This window comes from Protomyctophum parallelum (assembly GCF_964188405.1).
Source record: "Protomyctophum parallelum genome assembly, chromosome: 15".
Taxonomy (NCBI): domain Eukaryota; kingdom Metazoa; phylum Chordata; class Actinopteri; order Myctophiformes; family Myctophidae; genus Protomyctophum; species Protomyctophum parallelum.
The window spans coordinates 19564325-19583353 of record NC_139710.1 but is presented as its reverse complement, the minus strand read 5'-3'; the positions used below and the strand labels follow the sequence as shown (position 1 = coordinate 19583353).

At 42.1% G+C, this 19029-nt stretch overlaps 1 protein-coding gene across 2 annotated transcripts in view; it reads right to left on the bottom strand.

Annotated features, from left to right (window-relative positions):
* Nucleotides 1-414: 414 nt before the first annotated feature.
* The window catches only part of slc23a2 (solute carrier family 23 member 2), a 46877-nt gene continuing 28262 nt past the window's right edge, over nucleotides 415-19029 (bottom strand). For both annotated transcript variants that reach the window (XM_083785035.1, XM_083785036.1), the window contains 12 exons: nucleotides 18626-18742; nucleotides 17841-17998; nucleotides 11882-11970; nucleotides 11343-11410; nucleotides 9852-10033; nucleotides 8247-8379; nucleotides 7564-7720; nucleotides 6764-6911; nucleotides 5061-5166; nucleotides 4675-4942; nucleotides 3801-3896; nucleotides 415-2945 (listed from right to left, as the gene is read on the bottom strand). In XM_083785035.1, the coding sequence (XP_083641161.1) occupies nucleotides 2677-2945; nucleotides 3801-3896; nucleotides 4675-4942; nucleotides 5061-5166; nucleotides 6764-6911; nucleotides 7564-7720; nucleotides 8247-8379; nucleotides 9852-10033; nucleotides 11343-11410; nucleotides 11882-11970; nucleotides 17841-17998; nucleotides 18626-18742 (1791 nt within the window). In that variant the 3' untranslated portion in view covers nucleotides 415-2676. The remainder of the gene's footprint in view (nucleotides 2946-3800; nucleotides 3897-4674; nucleotides 4943-5060; nucleotides 5167-6763; nucleotides 6912-7563; nucleotides 7721-8246; nucleotides 8380-9851; nucleotides 10034-11342; nucleotides 11411-11881; nucleotides 11971-17840; nucleotides 17999-18625; nucleotides 18743-19029) is intronic.

The following is a 19029-nucleotide window of genomic DNA, read 5'->3' as shown; positions in this document are numbered from 1 at the left end:
GGCATTTTGATCCATGCTGAAGCGACTAGATACTTCTAATGCCCATTTAAGCATTGAATGTGAGGGAATGTGTCCATGAGAGGGGTTTGGTGGCATTAGTGGATCATGCATAAGATAATGCAAGGGACTGTGGCCAGAAAAATGAATGAAAGTCCATTTTCAAATGGGATATTGTAACCATTACTAAAGGCCTATTCATAGTCTGGATTTTCGGTGATGAGGTGACCACCGCTCCGGTGGTGAGCTGACCACCGGAGCTGAAATAACATTGAGCGGTGGTGAGTAAAAACAGAGAGAAGGGCTGGAGCGGTGGCGGTGGTTTGCTCTTCACCGCGGCTCGTGACGTCATGTTGTAGTTCGGTGGTCACCCCACCACCGTAAATACAGACTATGTATGAGCCTTCCTCAAACACTCTTCCTCGTTTAGAAAACAAGGGACTGGAGCGGATCAGTCCCTTGTCCTTTGCTCTGCTTGCAGGTATTTCCTCTCCTAGAGAAAGAACATAATGGTCATTTTGTATTTCAACACGTCTGCGAATTTTGCCAAAGGCCAAATGGAGTGAGCAGTGGAGTGACATTTTCAAGTTAACTTGTGCCACATAATGACAATGACAATAAATTACAACTAGAAAAGTGGACACCTCTGAGTGTGTTGCCTACCCAGGGCTAGCTGTTATAGCGCCACCATGAGGTGTATTTGAAACATCTGGGGTGCCAGCTACTGGGACCAATGGGCCCCTTCCGCAAACTTTAAAAGACAATTATAGTCAATCTTAATGGAATATGAAGAATCTGACTTCAGAGATAATGTGTACCGATTGTTGAAGTTGTAGCAAAATATGTGATTTGAAGAAGAACACACATTAAAATGCATGAGCGTTGTAAGGCTTCATAACACTCGTTACATAACACAAGTTTTATGAAGTATTATAAGTGCTGGTCATCACGCATTATAAGGCATTATAAGATGACCAGCACATTGTAAGTACAGTACCATACTTAGTGAGTTATATATTACTGTATAAGACGCTTTATAACCAACTAAGTACTGTATGGTAGTTTGTTCTGTTCCATCGAGCATATAATGCATTATGACCAGCACTTAGAATACTATAAGGTATGCATCATTGTAAATGTTTGTAACGGTTCAAGAGTTATAGGCCAAAACGTGAATGGCCCTGTTATAGCACCACCAATTTCAAAAATGTGGGTCAGAGGTTCTTCCATAGTCTCCTGGGAGTGTGCGTGCAAAGCTTCATGCTGATCAGTCCAACAGTGCCGGAGATTAGCTGTTCAGAGACAGCCAGACAGACGGACAAACTCACAGGAGCAAAAATATAAACCCTCGCCTTGGGCCACTCTGGCCTCCTGGCAGGAATAACAATCATTTTGCATTGCATTAGCATGACCAAGCCAGTTTACGTGCATTATGGCTAGAGCCTAACCGATATCGGTTTGGCTCATATATCAGACATTTTACCTTTTGACAACATCGGTATTGGCAATAACCAATAATAGTACGTGGCCGATGTGTCTGTCACTTTCAACCTGGCTATTTTGGGGCAAAAATTCAACCATTTAAAATAAATTGCTTATCTACAGTACAAGTTCACAATGTGACATGCTGCGTTGTGAGCTTACAGATTGGCTTCGTTTTTGACAGGGCTTAAAATATAAAATTAAGTTCAGTTCATGCGTTTGTTAATATTTACTTGCTTGGTCATTTACTTGCTTGGTAGATTTAAAGTTAAACGTTATTTTAATCTTTTCGTATATTTATTTGGTCCCCAGGACTCCCCACTCCTTTGGGGTATTTCGTTTGTCACTGTACTTGCAGTGTACATACCGTAGAATTTGTGCTCTGCCTTTACCCGTCCTAACTAGGACTTAGGAGCAGTTGGCGCTACTAATACAGTGCAAGGGGAGTAGTTAGGGGTCAAGTGTCTTGCTCAGAGACACATTGACTAGGCATTCCTAGACGGCCTCTCTATTAATTCAGCTATGCATTGAAGTTTAATATATAAAAAAAGAAATCTGTCAAAAAGTTTAGCTGCAAGTGTAGGGACTATTATTGTCTGCATGTGTGAGCACAATTCTGATGTGGTTATAAAAACAGTGAGCAATTCAATTTAGCATAATCCCAAACTTGCATTGTCAAATCTCCTTTTTACAGGAGATTATACTTCCTAACAACCGCCTTGGGCAGTATGGGTTCTTTGTAAAGGGCTTAGTCACTGGCTGTACGATTATAACTGATTCTACAAAATGTTACAGTCATCGCATTGAGCCTTTTAGCATCATCTGCTCATGTGTATTAAGGGACAATGTGCAAGCAAATATATGCACAACCCAGACATGGAGAGCTCTATGAATTCTTGCACACACACACACACGCGCGCAAACACACACCTGACCAAGATCTGACCTTGTGAGTTAATGATGGCATAATTAAAAGCATGCTGTGGATTGCCATAGCATGCTCATGACAGCATGGATAGAAATGACAAAGGCAGACCGAACGGAGGCTAAATCTTGACAAACACATGATCGGGGGGTTGGCACATCATATTGCTTCCATAGAATCCACAAAAAACCTTCATTACTACACTCCTTCCAAACTCCGCCCTACTTCTCTTCTGTACTACTCTGTTTGCTCCCCAGCCTCCTGACTGTCTATTATACCCCGCTCTCTCCCTCCGCTCCTGTTCCACCGCCCTCTTTCCCCGTTTCCGCATGTGCCATCCGTCTGGCACAGGCCCCCCGTAATGCCCCCCACTGGTAGCCTGTGAAGGTGGGGCTGATGGGGAGGTACTGGAAGACTCTGTGTCTACGGATAAAGTCCATGCCGAACGGCAAGTCGTAGGATCTCATCCCCTCCAGCTCGGCAGCACTGGGCCCCCCGATACCGAGCTTCAGCTTCTTGATGCCACGCTCTTCTGGAGTACCTGTGAAGGGCGGGTTGAGGGCCAAGGGGAACATTAGCTATGATGGCACGGCGGTTTGAGCTGTAAAGCTTGAAAGCCACCAGGCACGCAAGCATAAGCGCAAAGAGTCCATGCACGAACACTGGTTTTCTTGCGCTCCATGTTATAAATGAATGCAGCTGTTCTCACTGCCCTGCACAGACGCTCCAATCGCGCATATAAAGATTATATTTCCGCTCGGGCAGAAAAATACGTTTCTCTCATTGCAAATGCATTGACCAAACATCCTGCTGTGGGCAGGTTTGGCAAGAACAGTCGCACTCAAATTTTTGGGTAGTTGGGTACTTGGGTTGAGTTCCCAGAGCAATAGAGCTAAAAAGTTAATGCCCACTTTTAGAACAGCTCCGTTTCTGCAAGTGAATTTCCCATTAATTTACTTGGATGTTTCAGAAAATCCAGATTAAAAGTTAGTTAATGAATTAAATTGTTAAAGATGCATTTCCAACAACGTTCTTCATGAATTTAACCTTTATCATTATAATAATGTTTGTTAATAACAGTGTATTCATATATTTCAGTTGCTCTGTAATGATTGTCACCCTTCAACTAAAATAAAGAAATAACAGAATGACTTCCCTGTGTACAATGATGACGAACAGTCTGAGATTATGAATTCACAAAATGTGAAATATCACAGAAGAAAAATAAATATTCACAAAATCTGAAAGATTTGAGAATTTACTTCCTTGGCATATTGGTAGTGTGCACAAGAAAGTTGGTGCCGATTGTATCAGTGGTGAGTTAAGGCCCCCATGCACATCTTAATAATTGCATGGCTGCTCTTCATGGCGGTGAAGAGCAGACTGAAAGACTTACCCGGGATGGTGTTGTCCAGAATGAATGCAACAGATCCACCAACGAACATGGCAGTGGTCATCAGCACGTTCAGCACCTGGTCTATCTCAACGATACCTGAGCGATTGGACGAAGGAGTTAGCCATTAGCAGTAGATTGAAAGCTCTTGTGTACCGTTAACTACTTCATCCATACTGTATGTTGTTGACTAGGGATGCACCGATCCGGCTTTTTGGCATTCGATACCGATTTCGATACATGGGGGTCCAGTATCTGCCGATACAGAGTACCGATCCGATACCCCCCACAAAGAAACGTAATAACCTATTAAGCTGTATGCCTCACTGTGTGGAGTCTGGAATCATTATTTTGTGTAAGGCAACATCAAGGCTTGACTTAAACATTACTTTCCCAACTTTGTAAAACAAAATGTAACAAACACAGATATAAATGCACTGAATTATTTATTAAATAACTGCAACAATTAGACCAGGTTAATGTGTGCGCAGGCTAGCCTGGCTGCATTCCACATGTTATACTGTCAATACTACACTACTGTGTCACAGAGGAGGTAGAGTTGTTTTCATACTGTAATTACACATAATTATCGGATCGGATCGGATAATGGATCGGCCACCGATCCGATACCCGATCTAGAATTTTAGCCTGGATCGGCGCCGATCTCCGATACGAGTATCGGATCGGTGCATCCCTATTGTTGACCCGCCAGGGCTCTATACGATACATGCTCACTATGTGTGGTGAGCTTAAGTTGTAGATCTGCCATTTTCGACAAATGTTCGCCTATTACGACATGACCAGAAAAGGAATGTTAGGGTTCATGTGGTTAAGAGCAGACATTTTTATTCAGATCGACGTGCTCGCCTCCGCTCACCGGTGACCAGCGGATTCTCTTTGAGGTAGCTTGGCAGCACAAGGCCAAAGAAGATGGAGAAGCCAAGGACGAAGAGATTCCGAGATGAGTTGAGGTCCACGAACTGCAGGTTGGACAGCCCCACGGCCGTGATCATGCCGAACAAGGTACAGAACAGTGCACCTAGGACGGGGTCGGGCAGAGAGGCAAACAGTGCGCTGAATTTCCCCACAAGCCCAAGCAGCAGCATCATGGCCGCCCCATACTGGATCACGCGTCTGCTGCCCACCTGGAAAAGCCAATCAGAGACCAACAGGAGGTTGTCAAGGAAACGGGGGAATGGTGGAGGCAGTGATAATTATGAGGCGAGTTGAGGTGTGTTGTAAATGTGTCGTACGATGCATTACCTTTGTGATTCCCAGCACGCCGATATTAGGACTGGAAGAGGTGGAACCGTTTCCTGTCCCAAACAGGCCGTCCAGCACACAGGAGATGCCCTCCACAAATATGCCCCTAGGGACACAAGCAAAATAGACCACAAAAAGGGTGCCAATATAAAGATAAATAAATAAAGATCTTTAACAGTTCTACTGCGAAACACGCGTTACCCGCTATTTAATCAAATATTCTACACTGCCGAGATTGTTTTATTTTAGCGCATACGCTGAAGTATTTGCAGCTTTCAATGACAAAAATCAGAAAAATAGTCCGTCGGCATGTTATGATCATTCACAGTCGTCATAGTTCATTAAAAATTTGGAACTAAAGTTCATGGTTCTAAAAATTAACTAGTTTATTTGTATTCTTTTATTTTTTGTACCGATTCGTTGCTGCAAGCTAATGTCTAAATGATTATTACATATTATTCCTATTGTCCGTCCAATAATCGCATAACGTGATTAAGGTGTTGACTAATCCTAGGTTTAGCACTGTTAGATACCGCTCTTTGATGTGGAAACATTGGTATGAGTGCCTCCTATAGATCTTTTGTTTGTTTGTTTTTTTACGAGAGTTTTAGAGTTTTATGAACCAATGTATTTTTTTTGTAACCGTTTTGTATGTTTTTAATTGTTGTTTGTCATCTACTGGCTACGGCTGTCAAAGTTTCATTCATTCATTCATTCAATAATGTCCATTACCATTATCCAAATAATATTTATAAAGTTACATCTTTTACAATATGTCCAGGCATTATCCAAATTAATTAATACATTTTTCTTTTACATTTTGTTTCTGCACCGTTTTGCAATGTGAAATGCCACCGAATGCGTAATCCTTTTCCACTTTGCTTCTGTCTTTATATGGAAAAATGTGAAAACGAAGCCCCAACTTGTGAAACTCGTATGCTTTTATTGTGGCAAAGATTTCTGAACGTATCACTGACTCTCACTCACAGCCTGCATATTTCCACATGCTGAAAATAGCTGATCCACAAGCTCACAACTAGTCAAGGACGTGACGCATTGTGAGCTTGTGGATCAGCTATTTTCAGCATGCAACACATTGTACGATGATTTGAAGAATAAATCAGGCTTCACTGTGGTGTGGGAGGGAAATGTGTTTTGTTTGGCCCGAGGCGATTTATGTACAGACAGCGGTCCTCGATGCAAAAATAACAAGCGGTGGCACCATGGCACATTATGTTTAATCAAACAACAACAAGTTCACCTCTGTGTTTTTGGGGTAGGGACATGTTCTGTATCTGCATGCATCAGCGGCAGCATTAGAATCATCTTCCAGTTGTGAGTTGCGCGCTCCCATAGACAGTAAGCGCGCTCCAGAGAAGTGCACGGCAGAGATTCATTCATTTTAGGCGGACTTGGTGGGTTTTCTACTACATATTAAGGCCTGTTTACGTTGCGTTTTCGCCTGGAATGCTATATGGAAATCTTACACTCTTGAATGAAGTGAACTGTGATAGAGCGACGTTCACAGACGCCAGAAATGAACGAGTTCTCAATAACATTCATCAGGCAGAAATACAGTACGTTCAGTTCACCCAAAATACAAACAGGTTTGTTGAACGCGTTCAGGGACAACACTGCTTAAAACTCAAGTTAAGGAATACGGCAAGGACAAAGGAGAGATCAAATGTACACTTGTCACTTACCTGTTGATTGCATGGACCGGGGGTGGAGGGGCACAGGAGAGACGTGCACAGGCATAATAATCTCCAATAGACTCAATGATGCTCGCAACCACCGCACTCATCATGCCAATCACCCCTGCAGCTGTAACCGTTGGGACACCCCACTGAACTGTACAGATAAAGAGACAGAATCTGCTTAAAAAAAAAGAAGAAAAAAAACCTAACTCAGGGGTCCCGACCCACAGGTTGAGCCACAGGAGGTGTGATTCTGACCACACCAGCACGGCCACTCTGTGGTTTCTATGTGATGTGTTGTTGTTGTGTGTGTGTGTGTGTGTGTGTGTATATATACTGTATATATACACACACACACACACACTGTATATATAATGTATATTATTTTTTTAGTAAAACATGGCAGGTGTACAAGACATTTGGCAAGAAATGTGCTCCATCACATGCATGAAATATTATCTCTGGCCTGACAAGGAAGCAGATGGAGTTTAACCTACATGCAATCTTGTACATCAATGAATACAAGTATGCTGAAAGATTTATAAATAAGAATAAATAATGTTAAGTGTGCCACTTTCTTTACACATCTGTAGTGGCAAATCAAGGCATTAAATGCCAGGGCCAAATGTTTGTTCCATGTCAGCCCTGACCCTAGTTCCAAAGCTAAATTGAGGGACATGAGATACATGCAATGTCAAACACTGACATTATTTTGCTTGCAGGCTCATGACTTGACACAAACCAAAATAGTCAGATGCGTAGACATAAGAGGATGGAGAGGAGACATAACACCCCGACAGACTTACAGGGATAAGGGACCTTGAACCATGGTGCAGCTGCTAAGATGCCCGGGCGTGCGTCCGTGCGGGCATAGTAACCGTATTTATCCTTCTCTGGTGGGAAGATGTTGGTCACAGTGAAAATGAAACACAAACCCCATGAAACCAGGATAGCCATGATGATCTGGAAGAGAGAAATAAGACATGGTTGTTTGCACATGTGGCTAAAAATGAATATTTGTACCGTTTTCATTGTCGCTACGCTAGGTTTGTTGTGTTCTCGTTGAGATTGAGAGCCACTGCTTTAATTGCAGACAAGGGGTGTAACACCAGTTGTAGGGGCCATCGCTGATAGTGTTTTTTCAACAGGATACCTTTTCAGAACACATGGGCATAACCTGGCAATGTGACTTAACCTTTTGTGTAAATGTAGTGCCTGTTATTTAGTATATCACCAGCAGGGGGCAGAAAAAAGACTTAAAGATTTATACAATCCGGCAGGTAGCAAATAATCGGGCAGGGGGTAAATCTAAGCTCATGGGGGGAATGAAAGACATAATTATAATAGCACCAGAAGTTGAATTATTAAAAAATTAGATGAGAAAACAAGCAGTGCTCAGAAACAAAAAAGAATAGTTTGTGAAGAGGAAGGGAGGGAGCAAGATATACTATACATCTGATCTGACTGAAGGCTGAACTTGTGCACTTACAGGAAACATCTTGAACAGCTGTAGCCTATAAGAGGTCCATCCTTTTTTTCCATCCTTTTTGGCCTTATAGACTGGAAGGGGCAACTGGACGTCTCTGGCATACTGGGAAAATAGCAGCACCAAAAAGATAGTCCTACAGAGAAGAGAGACATTCAGTCAGTGGCTAAAAAGGAATCACTCAATGCAAACATTTCTCAGGTCTCATTGTTCTTAGACTTTACACTGGCTCCCGGTCAATCAAAACATTTATTTCAAAATACCACTGTTGGTTAAGCACTGACTGGTTTAGGGCCAAAGTACATTTGGTGAGACATTATCTTTCTATATCATGAACCATCGCTCACCGGGGACAGATCTGCGTTGTGAACAGGGGGGCAGTCAGACAGATATTTTGTGAAGCCACTAAGAAAATCGGGATTTCCTGAAAATTCATATAATGGCCTGTTGTGGCGCTGTCATTGGGCTCAAAAAACCCCATAGCTCCATAGAGATCCATGTATTTGGGCCCAACTTCACCTAGACTGTATTACCTTAATAAACATGGTCATGAATACTTTCTGCTTCCAGTCACTAGTTTAAAGTCTCATTTCTAATGTCATAATATTCTTTTTGGAAAATTATGGTCCAATTTATTAAAGAAATGACCATAAAGTCGCATCTGAGGGGCGTGGCTGCCGTTACAGTCTATGAACGGGATCCCCCACCCACTCGAGTCAAAATAAAAACCAACAAAGAAGAAGAAGGTGGTCCCGCCTCGTTGTCTGGGCCAGCCAATGGCTCAGCTGGGCCCAAACGGATCTAGAAAGATGGCGATTTACAATTCAAGGACTGACAGGCTTCATTTTACGTCCATCTCAGACCCGGAGAACGCTTTGTCCATATTTTTTTTTACAGTCTATGGTTGTGAAGAGCACATATCTGGAATAAAAGGTCTGCTACAACTCAATTATTTTAAACCAAAGCTACAGTAAAACACCTTTCTGTTAGCCACTGCCTTTAACTGACATTTAAAATAATAATAAAAAGCAGGTAATAAATGAGTATTTTAAACCGAGGTTCAGGTAAGGTGTGTAGTGAAAGAGCAGAAACAATCACTCAGAAATGAGGATGAGGAAACAAATAATGAAACACCTTTGTAATCTAATCTAAATCTAAACACATTTTCCTGCCAGTCAAAACTTGGTTATAACTGTGTCTGTAATACTCATGGCTTTGCAATAATTCCCTACTATTACTGGGGGGGATTTCAGTTAATTCATCCATAGATCTGACAAAGAGCCCAAGAGGTACCTCAGCCAATCAGTTTAGTTTTACTGCCGGGGAGGGAGAAAATCAGAGGCTATTACGCTGCTCCCCCAGAGGGAGCATGGTGGAGAAGAACACTGCATGATTTGTACTTGGTCGCACGAGCAGTCCGCTCAGAACGCGTCAAATCATGATATGATGCGTTGTGACTGTGAGCTTGTAGATCGGCTATTTTCAGCGTGGAAAAATGACTACAATCAAAGTATAACAGGTTGAGGCTCTACCTCATGGATTTCACAGCTTTTCATGCGACACAAAACAACAAAAGTGTTTGGTTGTGCCTCATGATGACATACTCACAGCATAGCGATGCCCCAGTGTTTTCCGGCCCTCTCGCCTGCAGCCTGGAAGCCGGACAGGCCGATGAGGGCCACAGTGGGGGTGATGGTCAGGGGTCCAATGTACTTCAGCAGGAGCCCCGGCAGGCCCAGCAGTCCGATGCACACCTCAATCGTAGACGACACAATGATAGCCCCCTGGATCTGTAGCGATAGAACAGAGCCACGGAGAGAAGGCACATAAGGATCATATATTGCTCAATTGATTCAGCAAAAAACAAGAATGAACTGCAAACACACACTTGCGGTCGCTTGACGATGACGTGCTATGGGTTTTAAGAGCCCCCCGGCCCCCCGCACTCTTCAACCACATGAAAACAGAAAGACACAAGGATGCATACACAGTTGTCATCTCTTTACACCCATGACTGTAACCAAATTGTTGATTATATATTTGATTTCATTTAAGGAGGAGATTGGCCTAAATAGTTACCAGAGCAAATCTTTCAGTTACACTTGATTGGAAATCTGTCAAGCACAATTAAATTCAAGATAAGCATGGCTCTTTTCCACTCTTTAAATGCTCTGTATTTTTAACCTCTCTGTACATCTTAACCCTCCAGCCCTCTATCCATTAGTGTTCTGTCCCTCAATTCGATTTGGTCTGATTCGGTTACGGTCTCGCACATGCGTCAGAACAGTTACCCGACTGGCTGACACACGGCCACAAGAAAAGGTTAATGTGAGTTAACGTCTCTTGTCACACTTTGCACACACGCCTGCAGCGGTACCAGACGACAGAAGCCAGTCATGTGAGGTTGCTGTGCACGCATGCCCTGTGACCTAACCGTGCACATGCCCTGTGACTCATTCAGCTCTGCTTTCCTTTACGATTGCCTTCAGCAGATTTGTTGTCGGGTGGTTTGTTGTTTGTTCCTCAAAATGGACTCGCCTCCTAGACACTAAGGGTCTCTGTCTCTCAGCGTGCCAGGCTAATTAAAAACTCAATCAATCTCCTGTGTTCAGATGTGAATATGGAGGGAACTGGTGTTGTTTTGCTACTGTCCGTTCACTTTGAATAAAAGTGAGTTAAAGGGAATAAACGTTGTGATTATTAAGTCAAAGTCAACAATACCAACATCGGTATTCTATTATCCACATTCTGAGAAAGCGGAAGATTAGTCTGTGTAAAAAAAATGAAAAAAAACATGCCTCTGGGCCCTGATTGAAGTGAAAACCAATCACAATTGTGTGGTGCAAGATAGCAGATTTGTCTGGTGAACTCATGAAAAAAAGGTTTATGTTTTATTTTCAGATGTTACTTTGTAGCGAGACAAAGTGGCAACTAACCATGAGGCTTGGTGTGTTCTGAACTAGGTGTACAGTGTAACACACAAAGGTGAAATGGATGTTTCGGATGTTTTGTACACACACATTTAGTAGAAAGAACTTTATTGCTGATTGCTGAATTCGGCATTAAACATTCTCTTCTCTCAGTGATTCCTTTCCTTACCTCTCGTATCCTGGGGTGCCAGATGTGCTCTGTATTCATGAGTTCTGTGCTGTTAAATAGCGGAACCGCTGGTCGCAGGAGAAATTTTCAAGATAAGGAGAGAAAAAAGACGATGAGCACAAAAATGTGATTCATGTATTACAATGTTTACTTAAGAGTTACAGATACTGTATGTAACTCTTAATGAACTGGCTGACATGATGGCTACTTACCGTAAGTTAGCTTTGAGTAACGAGACTAAACCTGCCTAAACCTCTGGGGATTTTTTGCATATTAAATGGGTATAAACAATTTGGAGATAAAAAAACAAAATGACTGCATTGCAGAATCATTGTAAAAGCCTTTAGGGCGGTAGCAGTGGTCGTAAGTTTGTCAGCGGCTGTTCTCATCGCTGTAATATTTAATATATAAATAACATTATGTTTCAGTAGGCGAAGATCTCTGTTCAGCTGTGTGAGACGAGTAGGAACTATGTTGGTGTGAGACAGTTTGTGTGAAAGTGAGACAGAGACAGAGACAGCAAGAGAATAATTATTTACCTGTATCATTACACTTCCATTTGTCTAGAGACAGAATGGCCCTGGCTGGGGCCAGAAAAGCAAAAGCACTGGCCTGGAAGAGCGGCAACCTGGAAACCAGCAAAGAAAACGCTTTATGAGAAATAACACATTACCAGCCCTCATAATCACATGAATACTATAGACACGTGGCCTAGTCTGAGAAAAGCTGTAGGATGGAGACATACTGCTTTAAAACCACTAGGTGTCAGCACTTGTGGGGCATAAATATGAGTGTATGCTGCTTAGCATCAGTCCCCCGCCCATTTGAATACCATTCACAGTGCATTTTAAAAACACAACCAGATATATAGAGCTAACATCAAAGAAAGTTTGTTTGAATTGGTAAGTATGAATGGAAAAACAAGAGGAACGTAATAATGAAACATGGTGTGGCCAAGCAGTGGAAATTGTAATGGAAAGTCACGAGTTGGTATGAACTGAGAAAACAAAACAGGAACAGGAACTATTTTCACAGATGAAAACAAAATAAAAACTAAGCAATAATGACTAAAACTATGGCAAAAATATTGACAATTAAACTACCGGTAGATGAAAATATTAGTGTAGAAGACAAGTGGAGTGCTGTGCCACCTGTGCACACATTTTGCACATACACGTTCCTGTCCTGGAACACAATGGATGTGTGTGTGTGTCATGACTCATCAGAATCAGAAGAACACACAAGCAGCACGTTTGCCCTCACTCTTTACATCAGCCCTCGCTTCTAAAGACCTTTGAACTCCAGTCATTGCTTATTTATAGCCTATAAGTAAATCGATTAGTTGGTTTAACTGTTGTAGCCCCATACGTTATAAGGGTGCAACAGTTATAACCGAACTAATCGATTTATAGCGATTACAAAGATTATTTGTTTGCAATTTTTCGGAAAAAGCCGAACAACAAGCGGACGATGCGTCACATCACGATTCATCGTGTTGGAAGCTTGTATATTGTCTATTTCAGCAATTAAAAAAATAAATAAAGGGTGTAAGTGGTTAAACAAATCAGTTTAAATTTTTTTTTATCAATTTGAATTTCTTCACGTCGATTTGTTGATATTAAAAACGAAACGATCGTCTCCAAAATTAAACTCTAAAAGGATCAAATCGATATAATAATAATCGTCGCTAAGAAGATATCGACAGACACACACGCGCACACACACACACACACACACACACACACACACACGACACATGGATCTGTTCTGTTCATCCACATGACTCTGACTCATCACTAGTGAATGATAGTTCCGTCCCCACCACTACTTATTTTCATCTGGGAGATGGCAACAGGTGTTATATATTTCTTTCCGTCCTGTCTGCTTTATTATTTTTTTTATCCATCAATCTCCCTTTTCTGCCCTGGCTCTCATTGCGCACTGCGTTGCCATGGTGATACTGCTAAATGACGGTGTGACACAGTCACTGTTGTCATTAACAAGAACCCGCCACCATGCCACGTGGTGCCTTTGTGCAATAACCGTTTTATTTATCCGTCTACAAACAGGCACTGTGTATGTGACTGATATTGGGTTACCTTCCGTCTCGACTGACTGTTTCCAATAAATCATGTTTCCAGGTCATTTTATGTGACCTACCAGTATATAATTATTATACATTACATAATATTAAATAATAATAAAAAATAAAATGCTGCATAATATTTTGGATGAGTGCTAATTGCTAAACCTATCAGTTGAAAGGACACCATTTCCTCTGACCAGTAATAGAAAATCCCTTTAGTTTGTTGAACACAACATGTAATTAGTTGTTTTCTAGGACCTTTGGGTTATTTAAAAAATGTCTATAATTTCAATGACTGGAAAACCACATAAGAATTTGTCCAGGTTTTCCAGGACGCGTGGGAACCCTGTCAAGGCTGAATCCTGCCTGTTTGGAACAGACAGTAAATAGGACAGTGTTTGTTCCCTCGTCACACTAGGGCTTCAGCCAAGGCCCTCAGACTAGTGTCAAAGAAACTGTGTGTGTGTGTGTGTGTGTGTGTGCGTGTGTGTGCACGCATTGCTGTATATTGGTTACAGAAACAAGATGATTCTAATAATTTACCACTGTAATGAAAACAGAAAGATGGCCATAGTGCGATTACAACCTCTGTGTTTGTCTTTGTGTAAGTCATAAGACACAGATGTGAGATTTGAGTGGCAGTATCCCTGGCAACAGCCGTGGTCACCTGCTCGTGGTATTTCAACGAGCGATGATGAGATGGATTTGGCCCTGAGGGTTAAGCCAGGTGCCTCAAAGCCAACACAATACACACTCATCAGATGATTAACACAACCAAATATGAGACAACAAAATGCACACTGAAGTGTAAATTGGAAAGTTAAGTGTATTTCAGGACACCAAATAACCTCTTCTAGATTCCTGACAGTGCACATTAATAAAGTGTAAGCAAAAAGAAAGAGGAAGGGTGGAGCCAAAGGAAAGAAGATTGGAGGAGCATAAGGTCAAATGCAGAATGTGCAGCTACTTTGGATTTCATAGAAACAGCCATTTGAGGCAAACTTCTATGTGAACTAAAGCAGTAGTTCTCAAAGTACGGTCCAGGGACCACCGCAGGTCCTTGAGGGGGTTTCAGCTAAAAGAAGAATGGTTTAACCCTATTTTATAATTTCATTATTTCAATTGTACAAATTTACAAGCTGACAACGCGTTTTGATGTGACGCCTTGTGAGCCTGTAGATCTGCAATTTCTTTTGAAACATTTTGAAAAAATATCTTAAAGATGGTGTGCCACAATTTTTTTCATGCATGAGTCAATGAGGTGACAGTACTTCCTTAGACACCCTGGAGTTGTTTTTATGTGCAATGGTGTATTAACTTTGTATTTAGGGTTTCTTCCTGGAGGATGAACCCTTGACAGTCAAACAGGCCAATGAAATAAACAGTAATACTATAGTGACATCACATTATCAGCCCCTCCCCCTTTATCATACAACTACAGCTGTGGGTGCAGCTTCAGTTCAGGTGGATCACCACCCATCACCACCCACCAGGCAAACCAGGCATACTTAATGAACTGGTGGGCGTGCCCACATAAAAACAACATTTTGAAAACATTATACCTCCTTATATAACAATAAGACCTGATGTTCATGTTTTAGGGTGGAAAAAAATCACGGCACTCCATCTTTAACAAATCTCTTATGTCGGTCCATGGCACAATATCTTTTCAGATAAGGGTCTGCTGCCAAATACATTTGGCAGCAGAATACATTTGTCAGCATCAATTTGCGGGTCCTCTGTTGGAGAACAGTGAAATTAATAGTAAACTAGGGTAATAACACAGCAACATATAGACTTCGCTTTCTTGATTATGAAGTTGTCCACACTGGGGTCCCCGGGACGGGAGAAAACGGAAGAAAAAAAATACTATTTGAAAAATGGTTGTAAAGAATAAAAAGAAAATTAAGTTGGCTACAAATAACCTGCAAATTGGACAGTTTGACATCAGTTCTCACTTTAGCTCACATGTGTTGATGACTGTTTTGTTGTGATGCAGACCTAGGATTGAATCCTAGCTGATTTTCCCTTGAAACCATACTTAAATGGTAAAAAGGCAACACCCATTAATTTGTGGTGCCCTTGCCACAAGACCACACCCATACTTGATCTCGGCCTCCATTGCAATCTCACCTGTAACCGCTGTGACTGCATATTGCATGGTGGTGATGATGCTACTGCATTGACACAATCTGTCCACAGATAACCAGAGAGTAAAAGCTAGACTACTTCTGTGGTAGTTACCGCTACAACAATAGGTGTCTCCAGGACCACATTTTGCCATGACGACACACAGACTAGAAGGTGGAAACAATGCCAGCCACAATGTCGCAGCTGGTTACTAACAGACAGGACAGATTACAAACACAGCCACAGATTGATGTGGGCTGGATAAAAAAATGTAATGATTAAATGACTACTGAGTAGTACTGACCCCTGGGTTTAATCAGGACACCACAGACACATGACAATGAAACAATGAACGGTGTGTTGTGTGTTCTTAACCACATTATGGTGAGAAATCTGGGAAAGAAATACCCCCTTTCGGCCCAGGCCGTAGCGTAACGGTCTGGGCACCGGACTGGTGATCCAGTCGCGGTGTGCCGCGGGTTCGACTCCCGAACCCGACACGGCCTTTACCGCATGTCATGCCCCCATCTCTCTCCCGTTTCCTGTCAGCCTACTATCTGTTACTTTAAAAAAAAAAATCAATAAAAGGCGTAAGCCGCAAAAAAAAAAAAAAAAAAAAGAAATACCCCCTTTTCTCCTAAGCGATTGCTGCCACAAATCTTCCTCTCACATATAATGTAGGTCTTGGGTAATTCACTGACACTGTAACAAGTTACCGGTCTTTGATGTCAAACCTACAGTAAGCACTCACACAAACCGTTAGATACTGCGCACGTGCGCACACACACACACACATACATGAAGAGGCAGATTGGGAAAGTACACTTTGACAATGACCCTTGTCCTTGAGTGGCATTTAAATGTGAGAGACAAGGAAGAGGAAAAAGGGGAGTAGAGGAATGGAAAGAAAGAGAACAATATGTACAGCCTGAAGAGCTACATCAAGGCAATGACGTTAATGAATAATGAGCAATGCAGGACTTGCAGGAAGTGGTGGAAAAAGTACTCAAATCTTTGAATACTTTGGGACACAAATCTTTGTGCCTGGCACAAAACATTTTTTTCCGTGGTCAAATACATAATTTTGGGGGTCCTTGGCACGAAAAAGTTTGAGAACTACTGATTTGGAAGGCATTTGTAGAATCAGCGTCCTCAGGTTTTAATCAGTCAAGTAAACTATCAATACTGCAATGCTCCTTTACACCTGACAGGGGGAGTTTCCTTGGTTGGACGTAGAGCGTGGAACTAAGGAACATGTTATTCCAACCAGTTCCTTTCCCCTCCATCAGGCTGGCCAGCGGGAGGCAGTTTAGAGACCAGGATTACTGCATGTTTTTGTGAGGGTACCTAAGGGGACACGGGGAGAACATGCAAACTCAACACAGAAAGGCCCTTTCGGCAACCCCACCTCGGGTATGGGTACTGATGACGCGGAGGAAGAAACACGCCAGCACCCACAGCGTCCCGAGTGGGAATTGAACCCAGGACCTTCTAGCTGTGAAGCGACAGCACTACCAACTGTGCCACCGTGCCCCGAAATAGTTAGTTTTTTGTCGCATTCCTAAGCCAATAATTTGATGAACAGCAGTGGTTCCCTATGGAGACACAAAGAGGGTCCTTTGTGTTCCCAGGGGCCCATTGTCTCATAATCCGCCTATGACCATTAGTGTCAACCACTGGGATATGTGGCGGGGTTTGTATACATTGCATAATACAGTATGTGGTATTTGAAATTGAGTGAGTGTGCATTTTAAAGTAATTGTGCACACAAGCGGGGCCTCATTTTGAATATTTTCATTAAACTGTGTACATTTGCAGTTGACTCCCTTTTATTTACTTTTACTACAACTACATTTCCACGTCAGTTATTATTTTTATTATATTATTATATTGGGATATTTAGCTAATACTGTTTTAAGTACATTTTGAAGGCCGATATTAGCCAATACAATATATTTGATATACAATTTATCGTGCATCCCTGACCAATTCTCTTAGGGAAAACATGTGTGCATCAATGTGTAATTGAAACTCTTATTTCACAGAACACGTAGGTAAGCCTCTGTCTGTGTGTCCTGGAACGTGAGAACATAACATTTTTGCTGGTCCATATGTTCCATTGGCCTGTTTTGGAGTTAGGACTTATAGGGCTTAGTGTGGCAATCAGGGTTAGATTAAGGTTAGGCATGTAGTGTAGTGAATTAGGGGAATTCATGTAATCCGTGGAGATCACAAAATGGTCGCCCCGGGCATAGAATTGCAAGGATGGTGTGAGCGTCTACCTGCAGCCCAGCGTGGTCTGGAGAAGAGTGGTGATGCCCACACAGAAGAATATGGTCCCAATGAGCTGGCTGGTGGCCCACTGGTCATAGCCCACACACATGGCCTCGGCCAGGAGGAACGGAACAGCAATGGTTCCACTGAAGCATGTCAGGTAGTGCTGGAGATACACAGGGTTTAGGTTTAACTGTGTATATATTTACTATCTTTACAGAGGTTTGCAAACTATATATAACCCTACAACCTACGACCTTGATGAGTTCAATACATAGGACCAGGGCTTTTTGTGTTATCCTGTTAACGTCATTGTGAAATCGAACCGCTGTACTTTTCACAAACTGTTCCAGGGCTCTATAGAGGGTATGCGTGTGACATCGTCATCAAATCCGGAAGTTATGCAGGAATGCCTACTGAGTGTCAAAAAACTACTTCCTGGCCTTGACAGCCCATGCACCCAAACAGAAAAGTCCTATCTGATTGCATTAAACAACATTAAACTCACTTTGCATGTTGCTTTGCCACTCGATTTGCCACTCGATGTGTCATTCACTTTAAGCATGCGCATACCCTCTATACTAGCTACCAATTATATTCACTGAAGAGATTTGAGCATGTAGATATGCTACTTTCACCCAGTGATTGCACCAAAATAGAGACACTAGGATTATTTTGGTAAACACACACAAATGTATTCAAAGGCGCAACTGTAATGTAATAATAATATCATCAATAAAGTGCAAATAAAAGAAGTAACTGTTGCCCATTCGAAGTTGGAAGGAGGATTTACCTGTAGGCCTAAGAACACACACAGGTACCATGGTGGGGTGTCTTCTATCGTGTAGATCATATCCATCCTTCTGGCATCAATACTGTCTGTGCTATCCAACGTCTCAGACATTGAGCTCTACAAAGGCATCAGTGCGTACGCACACGCACACGCACACACACACACACACACACACACACACACACACACACACACACACACACACACACACACACACACACACACACACACACACACACACACGTCATTGTTGGTCAGTGAATGCCAAGTAGTCCAAAACCTGCTCTCCTCTTCTTCCTTTATTATTATGACTGAATTCTTTGTAAAGCAGCTTGTAACATGTTTTGTTGAAAAGGTTAAATAAACATCCCCTTTTCACCTTTACAGTTGTGAAATTATATAAG